A 12,393-nucleotide genomic window follows, 5' to 3' on the forward strand; every position below is an offset into this window, starting at 1 on the left:
TCTTCTTTTTCTTCTTTTTCTTCTTTTTCCCTTATTTCTTTTTTCTTTCTCTTTCTTTCACTTTCTCATTTCTCCCTATTTTCTTTCTCTTCTCCCACTCAACTGTACTTTCTTTTACTATAAAAGTGTATTCCATCGTGACACATGGCACACATTTATAATTGAACAAATACATATGTTTACAATTTTCTTAGTCATCCAAAATACAGCACTAATTTGGAAATATAATTTGATTGCATTTTTTTTCTGTAAAAAAAGGGAATATTTGTGTATCTGAATGATTATTCACATCCAATCTGATTAAACTGTATTGGAAAATAACATCTCAGCTGATGTCAAGCAGATTATTTTCAGAAATTGCCAGAGGTTGTTTGCAAACTATCTTGCATTTTTAATATCTGGTTAGAAAGGGTAAGATATGGGGGAATAGTGACTAACATCAAATAGTTGCTTAAAATATATTTTGCTTGAGAGGGGGAAGGGCTAAAGGAAAAGTTAAGGGAAAATGCAGCTGATGCAGACAAAATTGATTATTTGCTTAATTTGCTTGCTGTAATGAGCTTCTGACCTTGTCTAGGACATGCAGAAATTGCCAATACTGCAAGAGCACAGATATTGTTCTGATCCACAGAGCAAATGATAATGTGGCATTTTACATGCCTTGGGTTGCTTTAGCCATGTGAAATACCCATGGGGAAGTCTCAGTGCACTATACACACAGAAGATGTATTACCAGGACTGCACATTGTACTCCACCAAAATAACCCCAAACAAACCCAAAAGAAACACTAAGCAAAAAGAAAGGGGTGGGGGGGGGAAAGAGAAGTATAAATAGAAGTCAAAGTCTCTGAGGAACTGATCCACTGTACAATAGCAGTGAAGCTGTATAGTCATCCAGCTGCTAACATCAATAAACATGAGTTTTCTTCTCAGAATTTATATCAAGAGGAAATCAGAGAAGCCTAAGAAACAATACAAGCCTTTTTTGAATCTTAGAGCTACAAGTGACCATCTGTAATCTCTGTAACTGTCCTCTTTCAAGACTTCATTTCCTTCTGACTGTCTTCAGTCTTTTTTTATGATCAGAGTTCCATATGAAACAATTTGAAAATTGTTAAGATGAATGCCAACATGGCAATAGTAGTTTCCAGCACTAAGGAAACACCAGAGGCCTTTTCAATGCCATATTCATGCTCGAAAGAAGTACATATTATATCTATTCTTACATGTGTAAAAACGAATATGCTATACAGTATTGACCTTTCTAGTAATGTGTGGCTGACTAAAGCACGGTCATTATCACGAATTGTACACTAGCAATATCACCATTTGTGCAAGCTGTTGACAGATTATGTTTGCCTGTCTTGTTCATGACTGTATAGCATTTACGCATGGGAGATTCTAGTTTTTGGGGGTTTTTTTCTGACATGTATTTGTATAAGGATTATAGTGGAGTAGAGAGTTGACTTTTGCTTATTTCTCAGAGGTATCCTGAAAGGTTACATAGACATAAATGTAGCTAAAAAAAAAATTAAAAAATTGACCGTGCTAAAAATTGCAACCTTTGAATTAGCAAAGTGAGAAAGAACTGCAATATTCTTAATTAGCAATAGATGTTTAGATTGCAATAGATCTTAAGTGTAATAGAATTTTTTTGCAAGTTGTTTTTGGTCAGTGCTCACTGGAGTCTGGCCCAAAGCTGAAACACTGGTCTGGAGAGGTGCAGTCTCTCTAGCCTGGCTGCATTCCCTAAGAGGCCGTGAGCAAACCAGTGCTTGGCTTCTTTTTTGATGAGAATTCTGTGCTGCCTTTCAGCAGCTTCTAGTTTCAAGGAGTTTTATGGCTTTATGAAGTTGCTTGTATGTTTTTGGGCAGGAGAAAGAAGAAGGGTCTGAAACCTCTTTGTAGGTAGTTGAGGGACAGATTGTCATTTCAGAGATCCAAGTCAGGTGCTTGGGTAAACTGTTCTGCAAGCCCTGAGTTAGGGCTGGGCCCATGATGGCTTGGGAGATCCTGTGGGAAGACTTCCTATGACCCAAAGACCTAAGTAACCTGTTGGGTTTCATCTGAGCTCTTCTTGTACATGAAAGAGGCTGACTCCAGGTTTGGCATTGTCTTCCCAGTCAGCTGAAATCAAGCAGACACTGGTAAATGGTGATTACATGGTAGCCAGAGCTAAATCAACAAGACTTGCCAGTAGCATACAGGATGGGGAAGAACTTTGCTCAGGAATGAACTTTTACTATATCATAGAAAATGTAGGTAGTAAAATCAGCAGTTTTTGTGAGTTGGCAATCACCAATGATCAGTCAAGGAAATGAATAAATTGCATAAAGGTAAACTGGGCATACTCCTAGTGAACTTTCTGATAATTGCCTACCTATTTGATTTCTGGCAGGTGAAGAAGGCAATGCAGAGGCATTTTATTACTAGAACTAGATTCCATGACCACCTAGCTAACACAACAACTGGCTTTGAGAGCTGAAGTTAACAAACTGGGGTATCGATGGGGTGTCACAGGAGCCATCATAACTGAATGTTATTTCAGCCTTGCTGGCTTAGTAAATATGCTGATGGTAATGCGGTGTGAAGCCTAAGAAAGAAAGAGGAACACCAGGCCAATAAGATTTATAACTACTTTGCTTCAAAGTCAGATAAGCAGATCTAAAATATTTCCCTTAAAACTTGCCTATGTAGTAGTTCAGTTAATAATTATTTCATTTACAAACACTAAGATGCTAAAAACTTCTGAAGGGATAGAAGAAACAGAAGCACTAATTAGTCAAATATTCTGAGAAAGATTTTGAACTAGATTGCAGTTAGTGCTATTGGAGAATATTTTCTAGTTTTCCCTTTGCTGGTGCTGAAACTAACATTTATGGATTTAGATTTGTAAATCGAAAGTTCTTGAACCCTTTTTGGTGACCTTCTGTCCCTTCTATATAAATGATTTCTATTGTATATGTTAGCTTTCCTGTCCTGTCTTCCTTCATGAACTCCAGAGAATTCATGTAGCCATGAGAATTCCCTGTGTGTATCAAGTCTGCAGTCTTCAATAGCCAAAAGAATGTACCAGTCCTTGTAGTGCTCCTTGCACATGTGCAAGGAGTATGTGAGCAAACATGATACTTTTACATTGGCAGTTGTCTTTTGAACAAATATAAAAATAGCTTTCACCCTCAAAGGCAGATATTGCAAGATCCCAAGGTTCTGAAGTGCCATTCAATATTATACAGACTCAAATTCATTGAAAAAACTTTTATAGTGAAGAGTAATGGCAAAGATGCGAAGTGATCATGATACAGAGCCTGCTGTGGCAGATGTTACTGAATTCCATGATGCTGAATGTATTCTACCTCCCCTTTCCAGACTGGGCATCTCTGCCTTTGGGTTTATGTCCTATAATGCTCAGTTCATCTGTATTTGAGTCACATTCCAGACAAATATCAAGTATTCTTATAATACTGTCTCCTGCAAGCTCATTTCATTTATTTTTGGGAATTTTCTTGGTTGTCTTTGTTCCCTGAAAGCTAGAATAAAACATAAGACTTATTCTCATAAAGTTCCAGGAAACATTCAGGGAAGAAAGAAGAAAAGCAGAGCTGTCTTTGCTGTTACACAGACTTTAGCCATGGACCTGCGTGAACAACTGGAGAATACCGAGAGGAACTGGAATAAAGAAAAAATGGAATTGCTGGAGAGATTTGACAATGAAAGGAAAGAATGGGAATGTCAATGGAAGGTCATGCAGAAGAAAATAGAAGAGGTACTTTCAAACAAAAATCTGAGCCACTACCATTTTTGCTTGGGGTGAAGTGACATGGAGTCACTTCAATATTTTTTCTGTATTTTATCCTATTTCTTATGTGTCACTGGAAGTTTCTAACAGCTGATGGTAGTATGAAAATCCTGGCATTAAACAGTGTTTGCAACTGCTCATTTAACAGTCATGAATACAAGGTAGGAGGTGAAATGTGGCTTTGTGAGCTTTGAGATTATTGGCTGTATGTAGTGCTAACAATTCAACAAGGCATGAGTCATGCTGCCTATATTACAGATACTTTTTTCAAGTAAATACTGAACAATATGGAGTTTAGAAAAATGCATATTTAGTAACAAAAAATGTAGGTTTCATAATTATGTAGCGAAAAGGCTTTAGATGGTGCAGGCCTGCTGGGGCAAATGGTAATATTAAAGATAATATAGATATGAAATACTGCATGATACAGAATTATTCTGGCTAGAACCTTTTCCTTTTATGGATGACTCTTGGGAGAGAAAATAGGTCCAGTAAATATCATGAAAGTTCTGAAACCACTTGTGTTTACACATACTAGCAAACAGTCCCTGCTATTTGCAATGCATATCCTTCCAGAAATAGTCACAGCAATTATTTATTATTCTTTTATCCCCAAATTGTCCCTGCAGCCAAACCCTCTGACACTCTCTAATGCATTAACTGAGTCTGCTTGGCAGCCTAAAGAGGCAAGTTTTTTCATTAGTGAGCTTTCCACATTTTTCATCTAATATACACATGGAGTAGTTTCACTTGCTCTCTGCCAGCACTTTCCTGTGGCTGAGGTGCGCAGGAATGTATGGCAGAGATTGTTCACATGAAACTGAGAAGGAGAATGGTCAGAGCCAAAGGAATTGCAGCCATACACTGCCCATTAAACCAGCCTGCAGTAGAACTCCATGATGTCAGCTCTCTTATATTTTATCCACAATTCTTGCAGACTTTGGCATGATGGTCTTTGCCACATTTTTGTCTTTTGTGTTCGGACTTTTCTGTGCAGTCTTCCCTAATTTCACTGCCAAGCTGAGAATGCTTCAAAAGTTAGTAATGTGATCTGTATATGTAGTTGAATTTCAGTTTCTCAGGTATAAGAGCTGATTTGGAATGACAGTAATGAAAAGGCATTCTGGCTATTAGTAGACCTGAAAATGTCAGCAAGGACTGTTTTCATCAGATTCTGTATTAGCACAGAGATTAGGAAAGCATGACAGAAACAGAAAAAAAAGATAAAGAATGGAATGGGGCTGAGGGGAAGAGAGTGAAGCAATTTGCTGGCTACTGCAGGGCCAAACAAAATTACAGATTATACCCCAAGGTTACTGGAATCCTAAGATCCCCTCTTAAACTCTGACTATAGCTGCTGCTAATTTCGGATGCCTGACATTTCTTCTCCACAATCCACATGGCTGGAGGAAAGGAGAGATAGATACCTTTTAAATGCCATTATCTGTAGAAGGATTTCCTCAATAAAACTTGTGGTCACTTATCAGCTTGTGTTTTAATTTGGTAGTTTTCTCTAGCCCACCAAACCTAACTTAATTCTTCCAGGAATACTTGTGGAGTTTAGGAGATGATATTATGGGGTGGTATGCTTCCTTCTTACTGCTATGCTGAATCCATATGAGGCTCTTACTGCTTGGAAATGGCAAAGTTCAGCCCTCAGTTTCCATGAGCAGCTGGGCTTTGGGAGTGAAATGTGAAAACCCAGGATGAGGTCAAGTGTTAAGTCTCTGAACATGAGAATACTTCTAGTCCACAGCACTACCCATGAAATGGCCATATGTGCTGCATGTTGTTATTTTTTTCCACTGTCCTTCCAAAAGCTGTTGTTATGGCCTTGTGCACTGTGAGAGGGCAGGCAGATGGCTGTTCAGAGGTGCCTGTGTGCTTTCTTCATGAGAGCAAGTTAAGAATGAATGTTTACATAGAGCTGTGGGATTCTTGGCACTGGAAATTATACTGTAAGCAGAAGAGATTTTTATGATGTTGCCATTTTTTCTAATTTATAATTTACCACATTTCCTAATTTGAATGTGTTGGGTGACCAGAATTAACACCTTTTCATTTACTAATGAAGCCACTGGATCTCAGCAGATAGCATGAAAGAGAAGGGTGACAGCACATTGCCAAATAATACCATTCTGCAGTACTGATTTATCACTCCTGTCATAGGGAAGAATTCTACTTGTCTGAGAGCTGAGAGTCTGCTGTAGTGCAGATGGCACTATATTTGATGAGAATTCACTTCCTCTCCTTGAAATAATATGGTTTAATAGGCTGTAACATAGCCAGAGCACTCTGTCACATTTCCCCACATTCCCTATCCATCAGATCACAGTTGTGTCCACCACATAGTGTGCTGATATTACTTGGAAAACAACATGCAGCTTTTGGCTCAAGGCAGGGCCAGTTATCTCGAGATCTCTTCCAGTCCCAACTGTGGGTGGAAGCCATACATTAAAATCATAGCAGAGAGTTTGAGAGTGGTAACAACCTTATCCTGTGGCAATCATGGTGTTTGGATTATCACACTAGGTGACTCAGCAGCACCTTCCTACTAACACATGTAGACTCTTTCTAATCTATGAATATAATGAAATTACGCTAGAAGCATCATTCAGAACAGAATATAAATGTGGGGGCTTTGCCATAAAGTTCATTACAATACCATAATTTAATAGAAGGTTCTACTGTCTTTTCAGCTTTACCAGGAGGTAAAACTTAGAAGGGAGAGCAATATGACCATCCATGATAGCAAGGCCATTCAGAGCAAGATGCTGCAGCTGTCCATGCATTCCCCTACTTCGCAAGAGAGTGACTCAGTGGAGCTGAACCATCAACACAGTGTGGCAAACAACAGAATGGAGAAAGGGAGTCTGCTCGGTATAACAGGACACAAATGGAAGGAACCCAGAGACAAGAGCAGAAACAATACTCTGTTAATGGACAATCTGGCCTTTGAGAACCATGAGGAACCTGAAGACAGCCTCTCCATTAGAAATTCTGAGCAGAGTACCAAGAATTATATTGGTGATCTCAATGTAGTAAGTAAAGTACGAGCATGTTTCAGTTACAAGGGGGAGGAAAATACTGAGGACTTTGGTCTTCCAGGTTAAGCTAAAGAACTGATCTCCCTGATTTTAGCTTTCCACAAGTCACTGTCTCTCCTTGCTCCTAGGTTTGCTATCAGTGATTGTCTTCTCACTGTTTAGATGTGTTAACAGCATGCTCTTTACCTCTGTTCATGAGGTGGGGACATTTTGGTATCTTTTCTCATACTACTTCCCTCTGCTGTGAATATTAAATGCAAATAATCACAAGTTTTGAATTAATTCTGGATATATAATTTTAAATGTATATATTAAAGGACTGTTTTTATATTTATAAAGGCTCTTAAAGAACTTGCCAGAGTCAGTGAAGAATTATGCAGCTATCAAGAGGAAATTCGAAAGAAGTCCAATCACAGAAGGTAAAAACATCTTTGGACTTCTTATATTAGAGGAAGGAAATTAATACTGCTCCTTATGCTTTTCACTTTGAAGTCAGGTTTGCTGTTGGATTTATTAGTAGTTGGGCAGTTCCTACCCTCCTAATGTTTCAGTGCTCAGCATAAAACATTCAAATGAACTATGCTGAAATATGATACAAAGGCACGTTCTGCCAGCACAATGGATTTTATATACAGAACCTACAAATTCTGGTTAGTATTTATATGAAATGAAATTGTATTTGTTTGTAATAGCTCTCATGTACAGAGGACTGGGAAAGCGAACAGATATTTCTGTCTGCTCTGGCCCCATTTCCATGTAGGTTTATACAACACTGTATGGGTTTTTCTGGGAATTTCTTACTTAAAGCCCAAATCTAGCCTTAAGCATGGGGGATGTGTCAGGAACTGATGATACAAGAGTAGAAGGAAAGGAAGAGAAGGAAAAACCACCATACATTTTTATTGCTGGAAAGAAGGCAAGTCAGATCCTGAAAAGTACAGCAGGTGAACATTCCATCATCTGTTAAAAATACAGTATTCACTGTCTTCTCTAGCAAGCTAAACACCAGACTTCCTCTTGCATTGTGTATAATTTCTCAGGTAAAACGGAACCTTCTTAGATGCTCTCATAGGCCAGAGAGATTTCTCACATTCCACAATGCGATCAGTTATTATTAGTTATCACTAATTCATTATTTTAGCTGGGCTACTGTTTGTAACTTTAGAGCAAATGGATTCATTGCTGATGCATAACTTCTAAAGATGCTTTTTATCAGATATCAAAAGGCAGATCTCATGTGTAAGGTTATGAAACCTAAACAAGGGATACACTGTGTCTTACAGCTTTCTTCATTCAGTTCAGTCAGGTAGATTACTTTGAGTTATTAGAACAAGATCCTACTGTACTTACTGTAGCATAGATAAGAAAACAGTCATCTAAAAAACTCAGAAGAAGAATTTTAATGGCAAATTAAAGGAATACAAATTTCTTTTGTTGACCTTTCCTCAAATTTTTTGTGTGTGTTTCGGTTATGCTGGGTATTTCAGCTGCAGCAAAACTGTTCCCAAACCTTTTCAAGTAGCCAGTGTTAAAACACCTGCTCCTGGGGAGAATTAATCCATGCTGAGGTCCTCTGGAATGTTCCTTATTGCTCATCTCTAAAACACCTCTTCTGTTATTTCCAGAATGAAGTCACTTCCTTTCCTGGGGGAATTTGAGGAAACCCAAAACACAGTTATTCTGCCTGAGATGAACCATGTGTCCAGCAATGAATCACAGACTTCAGTTGCTTTTGAAACAGAGGAACATAATAATAGGAAGAATCTGATGAGCTCCACCAAGGCTTTGAAGGACATTTCTTATGGTAGTCTTACTGGTGACATAGGAACAGATTTCAGACCTTGGCAAAAGAAAGAAGCTCCACCAGTTCCTCCACGGAGCACTTCTCGGCACCTAACAAACTCACTTTCTGCAGTTGTACAGCTTTCAGAAGCACCCATAAGAGATTCAGGCATCAAAAGCAATTGCAAGGCTCAGGATTGTTGGAATGGGGGGAAACTGAGGAATCCTTCACCTGTAAACAAAAATAAATCTGCAGTAGCCTGTGCAAATGAAGGGCAGGCTGTGAAAGTCCCTGTGATGGTAACGGCTGCAATACCTGTAACCAAAAATGAGTGCAATGTTCCAACAAGCTTCTGCCACAACACATGGGCTTATGATATGGGCAAGCTTGGAAAAGACAATAAAAATGAGACTTCCCCACTGTCAGCCCAAAAGAGTTGTTCAGATGGAAATATGGCCCAAAGCAACAAGATGCATCAGAAACAAAACACCAAGTCTCACAGCAGCCCTTTTTACAGTAATGACTTTTATGCCCCTGCTACCTTGCACAATGATCTTTTGGAAGACACTAGGTATGCTTTGGGAAAGACCCAAAGAAATGAAATGCTAGCAGCAAAGATTGATGAGTTTAATCGGACTGTATTTCATACAGATAAAAGTAACAATGCTCTGCAGGAAAATCAGGTGCCTCAGACAGCATCAGAAGATCACAAACCCTGTGGTCCACTGTGTGACTCCGCTACCAGCAGGGCAGAAAATGTAAATATGTCTTGTGTTTCAAATCCCAAGCTCTCTGCAGCAAAGGAGCAAGAAACTAACAACCCCAGTAAAGCTGTCAAGAGAGCAGGGCAACAAAAACATGTGAATGGACTTCCAAATACTAGTGGTTATAGGCACATGCTTCACGAGCATGACTGGAGGCCAAGTAATTTATCCGGTCGCCCGCGTTCAGCTGACTCAAGGTCGAACTATGGTGTTGTTGAAAAGCTTTTGAAAACCTATGAAAAATCAACAGTGACTTCTCCATGTAATGCAAAATTCTGCAAAGATAAGTGGACACAGGCAAATTCTGAATTCACCAATGGGGGTTGCGAGACACTGAGTCAGTATTTAGAAATGCTCCAGATTGAGCAAGAAAAGCAAGACTTTCCAAGGAATTCAGCCAGGCATATTGGGCAGCAACTCAAGCAAGGAAAAGAGAGACAGAAGTTACCAGAGGTAAGGTTCATAAGAATGACAAAAACAAAATAATGCTGTTTCATAACAAGCCTCAGAATCTTAATGGGGCAAACTAACATTATATTGTAAATAATTAATGTAAAAATAGATACTTTAGGCCAGGATCTGGATGAATCAGGAGCATTTCCTCTGCAGATTAGAGTTGTGGGAGGGCAGGAGCATGTAAGTAAGAATGAGCAGTGAAGACATGTGCCAGATTCTTATCCCTGCTGGTGTTCTGTAAAGCTAGTTTTTTACTGCAGTGCAGTTATGCTAAGATTGAACTAGTGCAAACTTCAACCAGATTTTAACACCCTCTCCACTTCCTTTAGCTGATGTGTTATGTCATAAGACTTCCTATAGGGCTTAAGCAGACTTGGCCATGCCCCAAACCCCAGAGGTCTTAGATAACATTCTTCAGTATCCAGGGTGCTGCTTGGTTCAGGATTTCCTTGGAACTACCTATGACAAGGGGTACTGTGACTCCATAAAGTTTCCAGTAATAAAATAACCTTCTCTTACTCATTTCTCAGTTCCAGCTTCTCCTATATATTCAAGCACAGGCTTACAGAAACAGAAGAGCTTGGCATGACTAATTAATTTATATTTGGCTGAAATTTATTTTCAGAAGTTCAGAAATACTGCCTTTGCCAACATTCTTTCTTAATGAAAATACAAACAGATGATTTGGAAAACACTCTGTAAGTTGCAGGTTCTGTATAAGTCCACAAAGAAAATAAAAAGACATGCCTCTTGGAATCTCAAAAAAGATAAGGCAGGTGTGTTTTGAGCTGGGAAACTTAAATGGGTTCAGGCTGTCAGCTGGTATACCTTAAACTGTCACAAATTCACAGACTTCAGTGGAGCTATATGGATTTAAGCAGCTGAGAATCTGACCATGCAGATTTTCTTCTGCATGTCTTTCTGACAGCCTTGCTGTGATGCAATGTCTCACTTAACAGGCACATCTTTGCTTCAGCACAGAAAGAAAAAAGCCTCGAAGCTTCTGATTTATTTTTCATCCAATAAACTTTCATCAGGCAAACAAATTTTCATCAATTAATATGGAGGAAAGAAATAATGACTTTTTTGCACAGGCTCACATTTTGTCATTTCTATCTGTAGAAACTAAGTGTAGAATACTGTCTAACTAGGAGTTACCATTTTAGGTTCAGCAGAATTAATGTCACAGAGATGTAAAAACTATATGTAGCATGAGGCATTGGGTTTATTTTCATTATTTCCAATTTACATCAATGTAGCTATGATCAAAATCTGTTGAGTTTCCTCTTCATCTATGGCTCTGCTGGTAGACATGACACTGTATTAACACATAACCATTCTGAATAAGTTACCAAGTTAAACATCTTCACACTGAACTAATGGAAACAGAGTTTCCTGAAATAGGATCTATCAAAAAATACCTGAGAAGTGCGTAGAGCCTACTCCAGTAATATCAGATACTATTCTGAGTTCTACACTTGGAATATATTACAGCATTCATTGACAAAGAAAAAAAACTTCCAGAAACTAAAAGATAAGAGGAAATGCCATTTTTGTTTTACACTATCATTTTATGGGTTTCCTTGTGTCTGACATTTGTCTTCATATATTTTAAACCACAACTGATGTGAGAATCCCTGTACATAGAAATAGCTGTTCTTTTGCATTCTGTGCATTTCTGCACTCCTTTTAATAGCTTCCAACCACCTGTTCTGAGGTCACCGCAAATGTCTTCCTGCATTCCCGCTGCATTCCACAAAAGCTGTGACTTGTTAAAGCAAGGACTTGCCTTTGTGTTGTAGATAAGCGTGCCAGCTAAATGTTCAAGTGAGAAGGGCTTCTCCCGTCCCGCTCGGCCAGCAAATCGACGCTTACCTTCCAGATGGGCATCCAGATCCCCATCGGCACCGCCCGCTGTGAGAAGAACAGTGTACAACTCTGTCTCCTTTCGGTCAGAGACCTCTGTAGTGTGAACCCAGAGATGGGTTGGATGGTGTTGTGAAAGCTCTATGCCTCACTGTAACTGTGTTTGGTATGTGTCGTAGCAACCAGTTCCGCACTGTCGTGTTTTGTCCAAGAGTGACCCCCACCACATGCCGGACAAAGCGTTCTGAATCTTAGGTCGTCATCACCATGGTCTTCAGTGTTTTTATTGAAATGAAAAAGCGATATCCCTGATTTTCTCTGGGTCTTTTTTTGGTTTTTTTTCTTTTTTTTTAATAAGTTCACAAGGAATTTCTTTTGAACGGCATCTTTCTTAATTTGCCAATCAATTTTGAGTTGAAACAATGTATAGTGCTGTATATTCTGACTCTTCTGCAAACAGCAGAACGTAAAGCTGTATGCATGATCATGTGTTTGTAGGTGCATGTGTTGGACTAGGAAGTATACAGGCCTGTATTTAGAAGAGACAAACTGTGCTAGTGTTGACATTGAAATTACAACCTATATGCCTACATATATATATATATACTTCGTGTTTATTTTAAAAAGTTTGAAATATACAGTCCTGATGACATTTATATTTTGTATATCTTTTACATA

The 12,393-nt window shown here is 38.8% G+C and overlaps 1 protein-coding gene across 1 annotated transcript; it reads left to right on the forward strand.

Moving 5' to 3' along the window:
* The first annotated feature begins 3,631 nt into the window (after window positions 1-3,631).
* On the forward strand, window positions 3,632-11,963 carry KIAA0408 (KIAA0408 ortholog). Its single transcript, XM_033512924.1, has 5 exons — window positions 3,632-3,766; window positions 6,499-6,840; window positions 7,186-7,265; window positions 8,472-9,846; window positions 11,895-11,963. The coding sequence occupies exons 1-5, from the start codon at window positions 3,632-3,634 to the stop codon at window positions 11,961-11,963; spliced, it is 2,001 nt and encodes a 666-aa protein (XP_033368815.1).
* The last annotated feature ends 430 nt before the right edge of the window (window positions 11,964-12,393 follow it).

The sequence above is a fragment of the Parus major genome, chromosome 3 (assembly GCF_001522545.3).
Source record: "Parus major isolate Abel chromosome 3, Parus_major1.1, whole genome shotgun sequence".
Taxonomy (NCBI): Eukaryota; Metazoa; Chordata; class Aves; order Passeriformes; family Paridae; genus Parus; species Parus major.